Raw genomic sequence first — 19,437 nt, 5'->3', positions numbered from 1 at the left:
AAAATATTCATTGAGGTATATGTATGTATTTATTTAATGTTTCTTAAATGATTTGCAAATTGTGAAATTTAATTATTAAACTCTTTCATATAAAAATATTTAATATTAAAACATTATGAAATGTTTTTAGTTGGTAACGTAACGTTAATTCTGTTGAAAATGTGTCTTCATTTTATTGAAATTAAAATTTCCATTTGAATTAATACAGAGTAGATAGTGTCTACAACATTTTACAATGACACCGTTTAAAGAAAAATATTAAATTAAAAACCAATTTTGGTATTTAACGTTTTGCTGTTGAACGTCCCACTGTGCGAGAAATTGTGGAGACGCCTTCCAAGAACTGAGTACGAAACAGGACATTGGCATGATTGAAGAGACCATCTTTCAGGGAGACGATCAGAAATTGAGAATCACGGAAATGTTGCTTGAGCATACTGCCAATATTTTGTGTGTGCGACATGTCTAGAGCTGCGTCCACCTCGTCGAGAATGTAGAGCGGAGCAGGAGAGAACTTGAGCATGGCCAAGACGAGGGACAAGGCAACCAAAGACTTTTGGCCACCAGACAACTCGCCCAAACTATCCTTAAAAACGCCATTGAAGCCGACCTTGATTTCGAGGCCACTCAGAATACCATTTGTTTTGACGGGCTTGAGCAGAGCTTGGGCACCTGGCAATAGAGTGCTAAAGATACCGCTAAAGTTCTCGGTAACCGCCTCCCAAGCACGCTTCACTTGACCTTGCTCCTCTTCATCCAGTTTAACAATAATCTGCTTGATTTTCTCCTTGTCCTGTTCGACAATTTGACGACGGCGCACCGTCTCGTTGTAGTTCTCCTCTTCGCGCTCCAGCGTTTGCATGGCATTCATGTTGAGAGTACGCTCCATTTTCTCCTTCTTCTCCTGCATCTTGGTTAGTTTATTTCCCGCCTCGACGGGATCCTCTTTGCTGTAATCGTAGCGTGTATTCTTCATGCCGAAGAAACTCTTTTCCTCAGGTATCCAGGGGTATTTCACTTCCAGTGCATCCATACGCTTCTTGGCATCTTTGGCCTCTGCACTAATTTTGCTCTTTTCGTTTTCTTTCTTCTTGACTTCGAGTTCCAGCTCCTGATTTTGTTTAAGCATTTTCTCCTTCTTTCCCAGCAGAATACGCATCTCTTTATTCTGGCTATTCAAGTTGTCCTTTTGCGCCTTGATGGCCTTCTCCAGCTCAGATACTTCTGTGGCGGCACTCGAGCTATTTTGCTGCAATGCATCCAACTCCTCTTTGTACTTTTCGAGATTATCCACCATCTCCTGATGCTGTTGCTTGGCAGCTTCAATACTTTTCTCCAACTCGCTAATCTCCAACTGCAACGTTTCGAACTCTTGCTCGCGTTTTTTCCAATTGGCCCGCGACTTGTCGGCACGCTGTTGAGCTGCCTTTACTTCATTGTTGGCCGCCTTTAGTTCACGCTCTCGATAGCCCTTGGCATCTGCTAACTTGGCCTCCACATCCTTGACCTTGGCCTGCGAGGCTTTTTGCTTATCGCGTGCATCCAAGATTTGCTGTTCCAAGGTCTTGACTTTCTCTTTCATCTCTTCGATTTCTGATTGATTCTGCTGGAAAGCTGTGTGGGCCAAGCGACTCTTGCACATGGACAGCTCGTGTTGACGCAATTCAAGTGCTTCCTTCAGCTTGTTGTGATTACGTGCTACATTTTCAATAGCGCTGCAAAGATAACCAGTTTTTAGTAAAGTTGTATATTATAAAATTAAATGCTCTTAAGACATACTTTAATTGTTCCTCGACTTGCTTTAGTTCATTCATTTTGGCATTGAGGTCTTTCTCTAAATTACGAAGGCTGCTCAATTCCTCGAGGATATTCGCACCCTTGGGTGCTGCGCCACCAGACAAAGTGCCTGCCGAATCGACAACATCGCCCTCCAAAGTCACACAGCGACCTCCAATGCGTTGATCTGCACTCAACTAATATGGAAAACGTTTTTAAGTAAATTCAACTAATAGACAAAACACTCTGCTTACTCCTTTGGCCACCTCCAAGTCCTTGCAGATGAGTATACCTCCAAAGACAAACTGCATCACTGGCTCGAAGTAGCGATCATAGCTGATGAGTGACATGGCCGAATCCACATTATCATGTCCATACTAAAAAAAAATCGAGTAATCAAATACCAGATAATCATAAACAAATAAGACTTACAGTATTCTTGGCATACTGGATAACTTGTGGACTTAAAGGCGATGGAGTGATCTTGTTGATGGGTATAAAAGTGACGCGACGTTGTAAGTTGCCACGCTGCAAAATCTTCTTGCTCGTCACATCATCATCGGCCACATAGCTGTACAACTATTCATACAAAATAAAAACACAAATTTTTAAGTTGTTCACATTGAATGGGTTAACTGGATGCTTACATGACCGCCAGCTGCCATCGAGATGGCCATGGAGTTATTCATATCGTTGACCTGAAACAATTTGCCCACCATGCCACGCACTTTCTGGCGCTGGAAATTCGGCTCTGGGTCATTATATTGCAGATCGTAGCGAGCTCCATTGCGTCTGTCCAATTCACGCTTAATCTCGCGCACTTCATTGTGCAATTCTTGGCGACGTTCCTTTAGCTGCTCGAACTGGCCGCCTTCGTAGTTAAGACCCTGCAACTGATGCTCCAGGTTCTTTACTTCCACCTCCAGCTGGTCCTGCAATGACTTGTCCTTGGTGTAGGCTGCATCATTTGTTTGTGTCTCGCCTTGCTTCTGATTGAGCAAAGTACGTGTGTGTCGCAGCTCCATTTCGGATGTTTTAATTGTAGTCTGTGCTTCGCTGAGCTGTTGCTTGGCAGCTGTGGATGTATTGTGGCACATTAGCTAGTCATTCAATAAAGTAAATCACCGACAACTCACCAATCAACTGCTCCTGCAGCGTGCACGCTTCGCCATCCTCGTTAGTAGAAAGACCCTGTGAAACAGCCTCCAATTTACGCTTGGCATCTTCGTAGGCCTTGGCATCATTGGCATCGGCATCTTTAAGGCCCTGGAACTCGTCCTTCACCATGGCCATGGCCTGCTGTTTCTTGAGCAGTGCAGCTTCATCCTCGGATATGTTCTTATTCGCCATACGAATCTTTTTCTGGTCCTGTTCAATTGTACCCTTGGCTGCCTTAAGGCTGCCTGATGCCTTGGCTTCGATGGCCCGCTTGGCGGACAGCTGCTCCTCAAGTGACTTGAGAGCTCCACCCATTTCCTCGTCGATCTTATGCTGTATATCCTTCACCTTCACATCGGTGCTCTCAATTTCCTCGAGATTGCGAGCATGTGTCTCGCGGCAAGTGGCAATGCGATTCTCGATCTTCTCTTCGCTGGCCTCTACCGACTGCAGCGCATCGCATAGTTTTAGATATCTGGCCGAGATGAAGATATAGGTGAGGAATTCAATGTCGCGACAAATCTTCTGGTATTCCTGGTAGGCAGTGCGTTCCTTGCGCAGCTTGTCAAGCTTTGGCAGCACCTCCTCTTCTAGCAGTGCCGACGTCTCGCGTACTTTGCCCTCCTTCTTCTCGATCAGCGTCTTGGTGGCATCTCGTTTGGTCTTATAGACGCTGGTGCCCGCCGCCTCCTCGACCATGGACAGCACCTACGATTTACAGTTTGTCATTAACTAATTTGCCTACAACTAATAGCTGCTGCTTACCTCCTTGGGCTTCATGTTCAACACCTGCTGGATCTTGCCCTGCATGATCAGGAAATTGGGATTGTTTACGTTCAGCTGTATGGAGCAGAAGAAGTCCTGCACCTTCTTGTTCTGTACCAGCTTGCCATTGATGAGAAACTTATTCTTGCCACCGACAACTACTTGACGGGTTACAGAGATCTCACGGCACTTCTCATAGCCAGGAGGACACTGCTGGGCATTTGTATTGTCGAAAACAATTGTAACCGTTGCCTTCGTTATGCCCGCCTGCCCATTCTTGAACACCAAATCCTGCAGCGCTGAAGCACGCACCTATAATACACATTAGATTAATTATTAACTTTCTTGCTCTCTCAGTAATTTCGTATGTTGCTTACATTTTGCAAATTACTTATGCCCAGCACAAAGCAAATCGAGTCTAAAATATTAGATTTGCCGGATCCATTGAGACCTGTGATCGCTGTAAACTCGGGATCGAAGCCTTCGATCTCTGTGCGCTTGCCGTATGACTTGAAGCCATCCAGCACCAGTTTCTTCACATACATTTTAAGAATTAAACATCCAGTTGCTCAGAATTATTTTCAATCTAACTACAACTCAAACGACAGAATAACTAAAACCGCTTGTGCCGCCGTTTTTTCGGAATTCCTATGCTGACGCTAGGGATGATAAATCGGCATATCGATACAATTTCGATTAATTCGAAACATTTCGTGCTAGCCTGCGAATTACTAATATCGATTACTTTTATATTTTCGAGCATATCGATATACAAGCTGTAATTGACTCTTGCCGCTAAATTCAAATTCAGCAACACATTTCTTTTTTAGAAGCACTTAGATTTAGAAACCGTGGTAAACCAATAATGAAATAATTAAAGAATTTGTACTATATAAAGTTAATTATTCCGTTTATTCACACGCCATCTTCAGTTGAAAAAAGGCATACAAACATTTTCAAGTTGTACAAAATATCTAATCCAATTTGAAAAGCAGCAGAAAGATTAACGGTACGACTTCTGGTAACGAGCACGGGCACCTGGACCGCCGAACTTCTTGGGCTCGCAGCGACGTGGATCGCCAACCAGCAGAGTTCTGTCGTATTGGACAAGGATGTCCTTGATTTCCTTCTTGGAGGCCTCATCGACATCTGCAACAAAGAAAGAACAGGAATGTTTTAGAAAAAAAACTTAAATATAAATGGTTATTTAAGTTGTCTACGGTTAAAAGAGTGTCGCTGAAGCCTCAAATAGCAACTGCAATGGAAAATTGCTCAAGTCACTCGCTTTGATTGCCACTTTCATTTAATATTCCTTGCACTAGTCTTTCATAGGAAAATGCTTTAAGTACTTCCTACAAAAATCTGGGTCAAGGTGATTTATTGTCTAAATAGAGTATTTTTGTTTTTGTCGCATCACCCAATCTGTGCTGATAGTTTTGCATGCAGTTTGGTTGGTATATGCTCAAAATGATGGTTTATTTCGCCCTCTCAATTTGTATAAAAATTGCGAGAAAGAGATTGATCTCTCAAGCAATAACCTAAATGGGCAACAAGACAAATTTCAATAACTTTAGCGACTTCGACTTACATTTCTGGTAGAAGGCAACGAGGGCCTTGGAAATAGCCTGACGGATGGCGTAGATCTGAGCTACGTGACCACCACCGCTGACGCGCACGCGGATGTCGACGCCGGCGAATTTCTCCTGCAAATTAAAAAGAAACAAGTTTAATTGATTTGCAAAAAACCGGCTAAATACACTTAGCGCGCAATCAATCAGTAACAAGTGTTTATTCTCATTGGTCTTCAATTTCGGGATAAATGTTATCATCATTTGAGTTATCGTTATTGAAGTGAAGAACAATTTTAACTCTTCTCAACTTACCTTGCCGAGCAACAAGAGAGGCTCCTGCAGTTTGTATTGCAGAACTTTGGGTTCAATCTGGTCCAGAGGACGTCCGTTCACCTTCAAGAGTCCATTGCCACGCTTGCAGTAAGCAACGGCAGTGGCGGTTTTCTGCAAAACACATCATTCATAAATATCTGCATTTATTCAACATTATTTATCATCACACACACAAACATAACCTCAGCATAAGCGTCGGTTAAATGTCGGATTGGAGCTTGCGCCCGACACGTGCAATGAAAAACATTGTTTTAAATTAGCATTTTAACACACACCTTGCGTCCGAAGACTTGAACGGCCTGCACGGGTTCTCTGCGCTATAAATATAAATATTTGCAACATTTTAGTATCACACAATTCGCATTTTTTCACAACCACAATACCTTTTGCTGCATTTTGCTCCGCGAGTTGGGTAGAAAAGAGCGGAAGTGCCTATTTTTACACTGAACTGTAATTTTTAGTTCGTATTTCGACACCTAGAGGGCGCCCTAACTTATTGCAACACTGGCTAATCGAGACAACCCTAAAAATCGTTTCAATCTTATCGAATATTGAGGTTGCGGATACAAATTTTAATAATCCTTAATTCATTAATTTTCACTATTTTGTGTACCGTTTGTTTATGATATTTTAATAAAATTAAAAATTTTAAATTGTACATTACAGCACTGTGTGACCTAAAAGTATGAAAATCTTATTGCTCGTTTTTCGATTTCGCATTATTTTTAATACTATTTACGGAAATTTAATCATGGAGAACACGTCTCGCAAATGGTCTGATGATATCTAGATTTAAAAAAAGTTAAATTATTATTATTATTTGAAATGATGCCCCCATGTGCACGACTTTTCGAAATATATCAATATTTCATATGAAGTGTGACCAGAAGGTAATTCTAGGGTTCTGTGCTCCAATCTTTCTATGGTCACAAACCAACAATAAAACCACTTTCAAAAAAGCTCTTTTTCAATATACAAAAATTTAAATTCTGTATTAATGTTTCTTTTAAACATATGACACATTCATTAAAATTATTCATTAATTTATTATATTTGTTTGTGTTCAAAAAATCTTTGATGTTTACCAAAGAAATCGACGTTTTGAATTTTTAAAACATCGATGCATCGATTTTGGCTTCGATGTTTCCACCTCTAGTTTTTTTTCAGTCGCCGTTCGAGAAGTGTTGAATTTCCTGCCTTATTTTTTACAAAATATAAAAACTAGTTGCTTTTCGTAGCACATTTAAAATGGTTGTCTGCGCATTGCAGAGCTTTGCGACTGGACAACAATTGGATGCCTGCGGTGATATGAATTCGACACAACAAAGTGCGCAAATTAAAGACGCTGAAATTGTCGATAATGGAAATGGCGCCGAGGAAGAAGACCGCGAGGAGGGCGAAATTGTCGATGATTTCGAAATGATAATATCCTCTGAAGATGAAGAATTCAAATTACGTGCTCGCATCCAGCAGCTGGAAGACAAAAGCAAGGATATCGAGAAAATGGAAATGCTCTCGGCCAACTTGGCCAATCAATACAGTAAGTGCAGCGCCCAGTGTAAATACATTGAAGCAACACGTTCTCTGCCTATGTAATATGCATACGTACATACACATGCACAGTTATCAATGAGCCTGCCAGTGTATGCGTGTGTGCGTGTGTGCGTGTGATGTTGCTCTAATAAAATGACCTTGTTCAAGTGAATAACACAATCGGAATTCTATAATTTTCAAACAAAATATGCTCCATTCATAGACCCGTTCGCTAATCGAAAGAGTAAAAAGAGAGTCCAAGTGAATTATCAGAAGCCAAATATGGTGAAGGAACGAACTCTGTTTATCTGTATTTAAAGATATTTAGATTTCTGCATTTGACGAAAGATAAAGAACCAAATCTTGATCATTCTTTTATATGCGTTGTTATGATGAAAAGGCTTATATATCATTCTAAATCTATAATAATAACTTTAAACCTAAAAATGTCATAACGATCACTACGTAATTGTAGATGCTATTGAAGAGTAAATAGCAAGCAACATAAACGGGTCGAATACAGTCGTAAATTGAGAACGTACACATTGTTGCCCCACTGAAAATAATATTCTACATGAATTGAAAGCAGGGCATACTTCATTAATTTTTTGAGAACTGATAAGCTAATCTATATTACTTGCAGATTACCAAAGGCCACATAGAATTGACAGATATACGCCTTATCAGCACTTCTCGCCTATTAGTGTGCTATCGGATGTCTCCAGCCTGTCAGAGGAAGAGTTTGAGCCACCCAAAAAGTATCGTCGACATAAATCGAAGCGGACCGAGTCGAAAAAACATGGCCAGGTGCTTAGAAGGAATCCATTCGCGCGTCGGGAGCATCAGCTTAAGAAGAAGCGCCGTCACAGTCATTATTGTCAGCAACAACAAGCTGCCATACTGTTGGATTCGCTCGAAGATGACGATGAGATAGGCGAGTATGATGGTAATGCGGAAAACGAGAACGATGATTTCGACGATCTGGCGCAATTGAAGCTGAGTCGCGACAAGCTGCGAGTTGCGTTGGCTCGCACTGGCAGCTATGATCTCAAGCCCAAGCATAGTCTCAAGGAGCGCTTGCAGTATCGCTTGCGAAAATCTCCCAGTCCAAACTCCAATTCAAAGGAGCAGCAGTTGAAGCGCACAGAGGAGTTATCGCCACGATCCCTTGATGGCTACACACAGCAGCCCAACAAGGTGGTGCAGGTCGATCAACAAGAACAACAGTCACAGGACCTACAGGATGATGATACGCCAGAACTCAAGTTGCGTCTTATTGCGCTCAAGTCTGCGATGCTAAAAAAGCACTTGGCACGCAAGAAGCGCGATGCAGAGCGTGCCTACTCGCCCACAGACATGATTAATCGCGTGCATCAGCCAAACATCAGTCATGAGTGCGATGATATCGATGATCTGATGGAGATAAGTCCAGCTGCGTCACCAGAGCGCACAACGTATAGTCCACCGCCCAGCAACTTTGTGGAGCCAGTGGACATGGATCTGGCGCAGACGGACAGCGATGATGAGCGGCAGCAATGGGCAGACAACTGGCAAACGACGGTCAATAGAGAGGAGAGCTGGAATTGCTTTGTACCAAATTCGTTGCCCCCTGTTTCCATGCCCATTGTAGTAGACGATGATGACGAAGAGGAGCAGCTGGCTCAACAGAAGCGAGGACAGTTCAATTATGATGACGATGAAGTGCCTCCGCCACCACCTTCCTATCACATTCCACACATGCATCTGGAGGATGACGATGCGCGCGATGCGCTTCATTTAAGTGAACAGCAGTCGCGTCGTGGTTCGCTCTCTGACATTCAATCGATCTCAATGGACAACTCGCAGACCCAAACGCAATCGCAGCTCACTAGCGATGATGAGGCGGGCGCCTTGCGTGCGTTGTTGCTATCCAAGCTGAAACCAACAGCCAAGCAGGTGGAGCGAGTTGTGGCTGAAGAGAAAAGCGAAACGCACGACTCGGATGATCCCGACCAGTTGCGTCTGCTGTTGCTCTCTAGCATTGCGTCGAAGAAGAAGACTCTCGGCGAAGAGACGCCCGAAGAGAGTCCAGAAATACTCAAAAAGGCTGTACGCCGTTTCCAGGTGACTTCCGATGACCATGACATACCCATAAAACAAGCTGAAGCGATGCTACAGCCAAGTGCAGTGCCATTTGCAGTTGTTGAAGAGTTGCAGACGGCGCCCTTGCCTGTGCCAGCTCCTGAACTGGATCCTTATCCATCACCGCCACAACCCGCAGTTGAAGCTGCTGAAGTGCCATCCGTTCCTGCACCTACAACAACTTTACACTCATCTCCCACCGACATTATTAAGATTGTGAAACCCAACAAGGTGATCAACAAAAAGACTGCGCCTAAGCGCAAGATTTCCAAGCTCACTCAAGCTGCTCCGCCATTGAAGCGACCTACAACACTGCTGGTCAAGGAGCCAGTGGCTCCACTGCACATTCACAACGCGGCAAGCACAACACGACTGATAACCACAGTCGATCCAAATAGCATCAAGGTGAACAAACTAGTTATTACATTGGCAGAGTCATCAGCGGGCAGTGACGACGAGCTAGAACTGCGCAGCTGTTATACTAGCTACGCTGAATATCAGAGTCCGCTCAGCCAGGCAATGGATAGTGCCAGCAATTCCACGACACGTTCAAACACACCCAACTCTGAGATTCTAGACTCGACGGCGCCGAGTAACAATAATTTACGACGCACTGTTATCAACGAGTACTTTGAGAAGAAGCTGGACGATTTCCTCAAGCAGGCGCGCTCCAAGGTGCCCACACCTTCGCCTTTGGCCAGCGAAAAGCCTCCACAAGAAGCGACAAAGACAATCGAGGCGGCAGCGGAAACCATAGCGAAACCTGCGCCGCTGCAGCCAAGCAACAAAGTTAAGCCAACGCCGGTGGTGAGCATACGAATGAGTTATGTGAGATGTTTAGCTAATTATCTATACTTTTTTATTACGTTAGGCTGTGCGTCACTTGCCGGTGGCATCACAAAAGGAGTACCTGCTTCTTATCGAGCGTATGCGCCTGCTGGAAAAGAAGAAACTGATTGAAACTGCGAAAGGAACTGCCAACACAGTAAACACTGCCAGAAAAATAGCAAATGCAGCCACAACCAATGGAACCTCAGCTAAAGCGGTAAAGAAGACACAACCAGCTTTAAAGAAGACTGGCACCGGAAAAGCCGAGGCGGAAGGCAGCCGTAGTCCAACGGAAGCAACAACAGTTAAAGCAAACAAGACCAAAGAGCTGAGCGGCACGTCGAAGTTGCTGCAGCCATCGAAGGAGAGCAGACTAAAAGCATTCGAGAATTCATTTCTTAAAATCGGGTAAGAAATTTAGCATTTTATTCGCTACAGGTACTAACTTTGCTCTGTTTATAGCGGCAGCATGGTCACGAATCTAGAGAAATCGCTGCATATGGTGGAGGAGGCGAGAATGTCAAAGATTGCGCGTCTGCGTTACGAGCGCCGGCTGGAGGAGCTGTATGCCGAGTTACAGGTTGTGAAACAATCGGTCAAGTTGGAGGAGGCGAAGCTGTCGCGGATACAGCCTGAGATACAAGCGAGTCATGAGATCATCATATCGCTGAAACAGAAACGCAACAAGCTGCGCAATGCTGCCATGGATCTAGGCACTGATCTGCAGGGCTCTGACTACAGGTACAACAATCACAGCAACGACAAACAACAAAGAACTACTACAGCAGCAGCAGCAGTAGAAGCGTAACAGCAATAAGAACTTTCGGGGTCAACGTGAATGGTTGAAATGATATGCGGACGCCATAAATGTTTTAGCTGATATTAGGTTGGTTGCAGCTACAGTTTTGATTATTTTCAGGTTACTGGATCCCGGCAAGAGCGAGATTATGCACAAGTCGACCCTGCTTACCAAAGAGATACGTCTGTACAACTCGATTGCAACGTATGAGGATACACTGGATCTACCAACTAACGCTACAAGCGAAAACACAGTTCAAGGAGATGTGACAGCGGAAACTGAAGTTGAAGCTGATCCAGCGCATGCAACTGACACGACGCCGTCCAGCAATGAAAGTCCTGCAACCTCTCCAGCTGAGCCAGATAGCAGCAGTGTTGAGCCAGAGCCTGAGCAAGAGCAAGAGCAGCCAGTTGCAAGTGATGCCATTGAAACAGATGCTGGAGTAGATGAGGCGACGATACGGCTGGACGTTGATGTGCGTGGATTTTAGATATTATTCTATTGCTTCCAACTAATTTCTAAGAACTTGTTTCGATCATCTACCATTGTTTGTTTGTTTGTCCCTGTAACTGTGCTAACCCCCACACTAACAAACGAGTTGAGTTTACTTACAGACAACGCCAGAAGCTGCAGCCCCAAATGCTAATGTACCTGCAAGTCCTGCCGCGGTTCAAATGCAGGATGTGCCGCCCTACACCGTCAGCTTCATGCGGGAGCTGAGCGAGGCGCCAGTTAGCGATTCCCTGCTTGGAGAGTATCGCACGCCCATGTCGCGCAATTACAATAGGTGAGTATCGTTTCGCTTGCTATTGCTATCATTGAATTGAATTTGTTTTCTTGTTTCGTTTCGTGTCTTCTGCGAATGACAGCCAACTGAACATTAATGCCACCATCTGCCCCTTTGATCTGATGGGTCGCTGCGAGGATGTCGATTGTTCCTATCTGCATTTGGAGCGTACTTCGCACGCTGCAACTGCAGTTGACAGCAAAACTCATTAACAAAAAAAAAAAAAAAAAAAAAAGATAACAACAAAGTGTAGATCATAAAATAACAATCTTTAAAAGCGTGCTTGAATTCTGGTAAGTTGAGCTCTTCACGCGACTTTAAATCTAAATGTTGCTTTCAGTCCACGAGCGACTCAACAAACAACAACGAACAGTGCGTCATCGCGACAAGAACAACTCTAACAGCAGCATAGACAACGCAGCCAACAAAGACTAAAGCGTTCGCAGATCGACATTCAAATCGATTGAGTGACTGAATATATATTTATATATATATATATACATTAACAATTCATGTATATATGTGTATAACTCGTTTCTTGTTGAAACAATCGTTTGTTACATACATTTATATCGTTCAGTTAGAATTCACGTGGTGTTGTTAACTAGTGTGCAAGTTCGATGTGATGTCGGCCACCGCAGTCCTATTAGCCGCCCGTTTAAACGGAATGTGCATTTTTTTTCAATTCATATTATCGATTTAATTATGTTTTACCACATGAAAGAGGAGCAACAGCATAAACTGTAATATTTAATTGTCGTTAATTTCATCAATCGCGTCTCTTCAATATGTGCTACTCAATCAATCGATCTATAAGCATATTATATATGTATATATACCATTTGTATATATATTTGTGTTTTTCTTTCACGTAATTATCATTTCAATTCTCAAATCGTAATTAATATTCATTTAAACATGTACATTTTATAAAGTTTTCTGAAGATTTAAAAAACCAAAAAAAAACATATGAAACAAAAGAATTATACAAACAAAAAATAAATAAAATTATTGAAAAAAATATTTATATGTTTTGTATATTTATTAAATAAGTATTTATTTGGCGCCTCCTATAATCTGTTGGAGGAGTATTTTTTTTTTTGTTGAGATAACCTTTTTACCTTGGATCGATGATTCCCCCTCCGAGCTATTGATTGGGGTTTTTCATTATTTACAACCCGCGTGCCAAAAATGACGAATTGGGATCAGTGTTGTTTTGCGTGATCACCCATATTCTTTACGATACTTTTTTACTGATACCATCCCCAATGCCAATATTCATAAATATTTCTTAGTGTAGATCACTACTGTGGGACAATAGTTACTTTGACATAACTAGTATGTCGTACGAAATATAGTATACTGAAGTTGAAGTCCAAAACCTTTGATCCTAGTAATGGTTTAATTAAGAAATTATGACAGCTTCAGTCAAGTGTGCTTATGGCACCCGCTACCCATTTTATTGAAAAGAAGACAGGAACATCAGGAATCATAAAGACTGTTGTTATCCAATTTTTCAAAAAAAAATATATATAATTCCTCGGATTAATAAAAAATGATAACTCCATCTAAAGGTGTCGATTTTGATATGGTGTTGAATTTGGTGAAAAAATTCAAGTGGATAAATTTGGAGAGTATGTGTGGATTAAGAACCCTCTCAAGTAAGAAAATTACAGTCGAGTGTGCTCGACTGTGAGATACCCGCTACCCATTTGGAATAAAAGCACAATATTGCGGTATTATTTTCAAAATATTTCGAAAATACTATAAAAAGTACTAAAAATATACCAAATGGTATGGGTAGCGGGTATTAAAATTATGTTAGCTTTCTTAAAATAAATAAATAATATATATATATATATAGCTAACGCTATATTTGGTATATCAATATAGTACTCAGGTAAATTCTGGAACATCAGGAGTCATAAAGACTGTAGTGTGCACCAAATTAATATTAATTAAATATTTAATTTGCTTAAAAAACACAATTTGCGCGTAATAATAACAAAATGATAGCCCTATCTAAACATGTCGATGTTTACAGTGGGTCTTGAATTTGGTGTCAAAAAATTCCAGTGAATAAATTTCAAGAGTAAGTGTGGATTAAGAACCAGCCCATTCTTTACAAATGGAAAATTGAACGCTGATGTTTAATATATACATATGAGGTTAAAAACACCTGATATCTTTTTATAAGAGACACAATGTGTCGACGCTCTATGCCCGTTAAATTTTACCGTTACTTGATTTATCCATCAAATTTTCCAGAAATTCAGCAAATTGAGAGGCAATGTGTCATTATTTACCAAAAATATATTAAACAACCCTTCTACCATGGATATCGGGTATAAAAACAAAGGGTTGCATTTAATATACACATTTTTATTTCAGTATAGTCAGTTTTTATTAATCATTTTAAGTTAGTATTTGTATTTACATTTATTGTACGTTAAAATCGAGTTTTAAAGTATAAAATAATGTTGAAAATATAATCATATTTTTTGCCAAAAGAAAAAACCATTAGTTACCTACTAAGTTATAATTATATAGCTTCAAAATGGAAACTATAAACTATCTATAGACTAAAATTGCAAAAAGCATTAAAAGTTTTTAAAGTTTCCGTCCGAAAAAAATAAAAGTATACATTTTTAAAGATTGAGAGTTGATGTTTTTTTCAATATTCTAATGCAACTCACAGGGCAAAGATTAATTTATTACAAACTAGATATAATATAATATATATGTAAAATTGATATAATAATATTGCCTTTAGTATCACAGCCAATCGATCCACAGTGCATTCAAGATGCAAGGAATGTTAATAGAATTTGGCAAGTTCAAAATCACAAGCACTAGATTTATTGTACTAATTGCTATTGCCATAATAGACATAGTCATAGCACCAATCCTTGACGCTATCATCATTATTGCAGCACATAGGATAAATGATCTCAGACCTTGTGACTTTTGCGCATCGCATGCACAGCTCCATTGTGGTCTGATTAATCTCACACTGTTGCACCTTGCGTATGGTCTCCTCGGGCAGATTGCCGGGATATTCGCTGGGATCAACTGCCAGCGTTTTCTCAGCTTCCACGGATGAAGGTCTACAGCTGACGCTGACGGCAGACAGGCACGCGACCAGAAGCAGAGTCAGCAGCAGCATTTGCTTGTTGTTGAATTTCTAAAAAATGGGAGAGAGACGCAAAGCACATGATTAGCTATTAACCGACGCATGGGCGATGTTATGATCAAAGAATTAAAGTCAGCTGAATGCGACGACCGACCGACCAATCATGTGACACGGTTCAGTTAGAAATGCCGTGCATAATGCTTGAGGCTGAGCCATTGACCTTATTTAAAAATTTCAAGTGATTTATGAAACATTTTCAAAGTGACAAGCGCCTTTTTCTGGTTCGGGTTAGTTTTGACAAATAGTATCATATAAGTCAAATTTGCAACCAGAAGAAACAAGATTATTTTGGCATTTTTTCACGTATAAATTCGAATGCACTTGCAAGGAAATTCCCTCTTAAGATAAAGCTCGACAAGTCTTCAGATAATCGATGTGCACACGAATTGAAACCGACACGAAGCAGAACGAATTTGTATTGTTTATTTTAAGGACTCCACTCAGTTCGATCGATCATACCGCATTCACTTCATTTGATTCGCAGTCTTTAAATACTCACTTCTTGAACCATACTGAATGTTAATACTAAATAGACTCGCGGACGATTAATATATTGAAGTATACGATTTCTTCTAAATAGACGAGGACGACAACAGTTCGTATTCGCAGATTTTTTTTGTGCTATGTGCGTATTGTTAGCGATGCCGGCAACAACTAGAAGTCGCTCTCCATAGCGCCTAACGTTTATATCACTACCATACTTTCATCGCATCCACATCGCCTTAGCTCTCGCGCACTTCGGCTCAACAACAAAGTTTCGGGTTTGTCTCTTCGGAAATCGACGAGCCGATCATTCGTTCGTTGCTGTTCATTATCGACGTTCCTACATTAGTTAGTTATGTCTAGCGAATGACCAAAAATTCTGATTTACTCGACGTAATTGTCGTCTGACGAACATGACGTCTACTCAAAGTTAGTAACGATGCTGGAAAAATGATAATTTCGTTGCGCTGTCACTTTTGAGAGCTTAATAAAATTGTATCACAATGTGCAATCATTTCATTTTATTCTGAATTTCTTTAGCATAGGGGTTGCTACATCATTTTCAATTAGATTTCTTAAGTTAAGAACTGCTTTGAATTGTGATGGTGTTGACTGTCGGTTTGATGGGATCGGAAATAAAATGTGATTAAAACTGATTCATATTGAATTCATTCGCTTTAAGAGCAATTCAAATATGGTCAATACGCATTGTGTAAATTCTTAACTAACATATTAAATTCTGAGAAATAACAAAATATTTCAAATAGTTGGTAGTTTATGATGTAACTGTTTCCTGTCATGTGAGGGCTTCAAGTAGTCAAGCATTTTCTTGTCTGTGATTAGTCACCTTCAAACAGTTATAAATGGGCACATTTCACTGGGGCTTTATCTGCTTCAGGAAGCACATGTTTTTTCTTCAATTTCCGAAAACTAAATTTTTATCAGTTGCTATCTAAGCTTCAACAAATTTGATTTTCAGTACTTTAAACAAGATTATCAATATGATGGCAAACAGCTGTGGTTATACCATATGGCTACGACGCAGTCAGAATCTCCTCCGACTCTCCCAGCTGCAAGAAAATATGATCAGCGGAACTCACAGGACTCACAGTGTGCGCAACTACAAGGTGTCTGTGGTGGGTGCAGCCGGTGGCATTGGACAGCCATTGTCATTGCTACTCAAGCAGAATCCATTGATCAAGGAGTTGTCCCTGCATGATCGAACCAACGTCAAGGGTGTCAACATGGACTTGTCGCACATCTGCACCGCCACGAAGGTGGAGAGCTTTCAGGGCGAGGACCCTGCTTCCCTGGTGGATGCGCTGCACGATTCGAACATCGTCGTGGTGCCAGCCGGCATGCCACGCAAGCCGGATATGACACGTGACCAGCTGCTCGGTGCCAATGGAGAGGTGGCCATATCTGTCTCGCGTGCCATGTGCGCTGCTTGCCCCAAGGCGCTGGTGGCCTACATCACCAATCCCCTCAACACTGTTGTGCCCATTGCGGCCGAAACGATGAAGTCCCTTGGCTGCTATGATCCCAAACGCATGTTTGGCGTAACCACGCTGGACATTGTGCGCGCCCGCACATTCCTTGCCCAACGCTTGAAGCTCGATCCTGCCGAAGTTAATATACCGGTGATCGGTGGTCATGCCGGTATTACCATATTGCCGCTGCTCTCACTGTGTAGCCCCAAATTGTGCGCCACTCCGGATGAGTGGAAGGCACTGACACATCGCATACAGGAGGCTGGCACCGAGGTGGTCAAGGCCAAGGCAGGCGGAGGCTCCGCTACTCTCTCCATGGCTTATGCTGCGGCACACTTTGTTAACTCTTTGCTGCGCGGCCTCAAGGGCGAATCGGGTGTGGTCGAGTGCAGCTATGTGGCCTCGGATGTAACTGAGGCGGCATTCTTTTCCACACCCTTAGAGCTGGGTCCTGAGGGTATCAAAAAGAATCTTGGACTACCGAAAATGTCCGACGATGAGAAGGAGCAACTTAAGAAAATGATACCAGAGTTGAAGACGAGTATTGCTGCTGGCATCGATTTCGCCCAGGAAGCCATCTGTTGTGCCAAGATAGCCGAAGCCGAAGCTAAAGCCAAGGCGTTAAAGAAGAAGAATGACAAATGCAAAAAGAAATAGGAATACAACCAAACAACCCCATTCATAAAGCACATCTAGGAGAGACTTATATTCATACTATGCTGAATGGGTCATAATGCTGAGCTGTTGATAAGAGAGCTTCTGCTTAACCCCGAACTGATTGTCGATCCTGTATTTACAGCTGCATTGTGCAATGTCAACCCATTCATCACGTATTTACTTCCGGCAATAGTAGCCGCTGATCAACAGATTGGAAAACTAGAAGACATATTCAAATTCACAATTTATACGCCTCAGGTCGATCAACCTATGTACTCCCCCCAATTCAGAATTCGTAATCAAGGGCGACGACAGTGTAATGTAGAAACCAGAACAACAAGTAATATTACGTAAAGGAATTCTTGGAAATATTCACACCGGAAAATTCCCCAAAAGCAGACCCAGACTTAGTAATTGCAGTTAATTGAAATTTATTCTTTGTTGAACATTCGCAAAACTAATAAATTATAGAGTATGCTGGAAAATGTCTTTTGATGTCGTTAACGTATAATATAATGTAAGTATGATGTCAATCAGATAGCGAGCATTCTAGCACTCGTGATAGCTTTCTAGTTTTACTTTACACACATAATATGACAGGCTTTAAGCTAATGTGTCAATTCATTTATACACATCGTTCAGAGTATTCATTTTGATGTTGAATAACTAAATTTTGACAATCTTGATTAGTTAGTGGGTATGATGTGCCTACGTCATATACAAAGGGCACAATGTGTCATGCTCACCAGACGTATAAAAGGTTATTCAATTAAATAATTAAGATCATTTTAAATTAAATGAAAATATTTTTTTTATAATTTAAAAAAAAATTTATTGTAATTTGAGGAATATGTTATATAAATACATATGTTAAAAATAATATTAACATAATATTAGCCTTTAACATTTCATTATACGTAATCAAATCAAAAGGTACTTTCCATGTCATTGTTTACTATTCATTTCTGTCAAGTATCAATAGCGGTGTTCAGTCCATCTATATAAGTATAGAAATATATATTAGAATTAGAACCAGTAGAAAATATAATTCTTACTTAGGTTCATTGAATTATTATCACTTAAATTGCCGAATGCGGTCAATGCATTTTCACTGCTTGCTATCAATCTCATAAAATGTAAGCAGTGCGTTAAACATATTGTACTGCTTGCAATGAGTTCGATCAAAATTATTTCAAAACGTACTTCATTTTATTATTTATTGTAAACAAAGTTTCGTTATATTAAAAATTCGTCAGGGTCTACATTTGTCATTGTTTTTATAGCTGAATTGCAACAAAGTCGTGCAAATTAAAAATGCTATATATAGTTGTAATAAAGTGTTTGGATTATCGGACCAATAGACTCCCGCTTAAGGTCTTTGTATATTAACTCACTATATATTTGTACATATTCATATATTTATATTTGTATGACTATATTTGAAGACCCACTTTCAATACGACTTGGAACAAACAATCATAGTATGTACTACCTATTACTCTAGTACACAGATAAGTGAATCGGTTTTACTTCATTATTTCACTTCAGTCTTCACACTAAATATATTCGAGATGATACTTAACTAAACAGTTGTTGGCAGTAACAAAAGCTATGAATAATATTATTTGAGTTCAGTTTGCTCAATGTTAAACAAACTTTTTGTTTCGGAATTCTGTGCTACAAGCAGACGCTAAGCAGTGCACTGCTTGCACGTTTTTTCTATTTTGACACTATAGTTTTGTATAGCTAAAATCGACTGATGCTGATGCTCAATGCTGAGCATTTGTAACTCCAAAATGTGTGTTAAACAAATATAATAAAGAAATAAACATGGCACTATAACGAAATATAAGAGTTTAAAATAAATATTTTAATATAAAAGCGAAAATCTCTGATGTGACATATTTGGAATTCAAAGAAATAGTACAAATATATATCGAGTT

At 40.7% G+C, this 19,437-nt stretch overlaps 5 protein-coding genes across 5 annotated transcripts; 2 read left to right on the top strand and 3 right to left on the bottom strand.

Annotated features, from left to right (window-relative positions):
* Positions 1–120: 120 nt before the first annotated feature.
* On the bottom strand, positions 121–4,351 carry LOC117569218 (structural maintenance of chromosomes protein 2). The gene is made up of 8 exons (XM_034250294.2): positions 4,077–4,351; positions 3,700–4,011; positions 2,913–3,642; positions 2,424–2,851; positions 2,209–2,355; positions 2,031–2,153; positions 1,780–1,973; positions 121–1,715 (listed from the first exon to the last, which is right to left on the bottom strand). Exons 1-8 carry the CDS (start codon positions 4,242–4,244, stop codon positions 284–286), a joined length of 3,534 nt encoding a protein of 1,177 aa, XP_034106185.1. The 5' UTR covers positions 4,245–4,351; the 3' UTR covers positions 121–283.
* A 241-nt stretch (positions 4,352–4,592) lies between these two features.
* On the bottom strand, positions 4,593–6,098 carry LOC117570890 (40S ribosomal protein S16). The gene is made up of 5 exons (XM_034252787.2): positions 5,987–6,098; positions 5,879–5,920; positions 5,583–5,714; positions 5,288–5,402; positions 4,593–4,848 (listed from the first exon to the last, which is right to left on the bottom strand). The coding sequence occupies exons 1-5, from the start codon at positions 5,996–5,998 to the stop codon at positions 4,703–4,705; spliced, it is 447 nt and encodes a 148-aa protein (XP_034108678.1). The 5' UTR covers positions 5,999–6,098; the 3' UTR covers positions 4,593–4,702.
* Positions 6,099–6,759: 661 nt separating this feature from the next.
* Positions 6,760–11,918, top strand: LOC117568104 (uncharacterized). Its single transcript, XM_034248496.2, has 7 exons — positions 6,760–7,143; positions 7,780–10,064; positions 10,129–10,493; positions 10,548–10,826; positions 11,005–11,359; positions 11,499–11,671; positions 11,754–11,918. The coding sequence occupies exons 1-7, from the start codon at positions 6,852–6,854 to the stop codon at positions 11,881–11,883; spliced, it is 3,879 nt and encodes a 1,292-aa protein (XP_034104387.1). The 5' UTR covers positions 6,760–6,851; the 3' UTR covers positions 11,884–11,918.
* A 2,593-nt stretch (positions 11,919–14,511) lies between these two features.
* Positions 14,512–15,534, bottom strand: LOC117568422 (uncharacterized). The gene is made up of 2 exons (XM_034249071.2): positions 15,364–15,534; positions 14,512–14,855 (listed from the first exon to the last, which is right to left on the bottom strand). Exons 1-2 carry the CDS (start codon positions 15,373–15,375, stop codon positions 14,538–14,540), a joined length of 330 nt encoding a protein of 109 aa, XP_034104962.1. The 5' UTR covers positions 15,376–15,534; the 3' UTR covers positions 14,512–14,537.
* A 679-nt stretch (positions 15,535–16,213) lies between these two features.
* On the top strand, positions 16,214–17,979 carry LOC117570700 (malate dehydrogenase, mitochondrial-like). The gene has a single exon (XM_034252503.2). It carries the CDS (start codon positions 16,349–16,351, stop codon positions 17,492–17,494), a length of 1,146 nt encoding a protein of 381 aa, XP_034108394.1. The 5' UTR covers positions 16,214–16,348; the 3' UTR covers positions 17,495–17,979.
* Positions 17,980–19,437: the final 1,458 nt, after the last annotated feature.

This window comes from Drosophila albomicans, chromosome 3 (genome assembly GCF_009650485.2).
Source record: "Drosophila albomicans strain 15112-1751.03 chromosome 3, ASM965048v2, whole genome shotgun sequence".
In the NCBI taxonomy this organism is placed as follows: Eukaryota; Metazoa; Arthropoda; class Insecta; order Diptera; family Drosophilidae; genus Drosophila; species Drosophila albomicans.
Note: the sequence above shows the minus strand (reverse complement) of the source record. Positions and strands in the feature narration are given on the sequence as shown.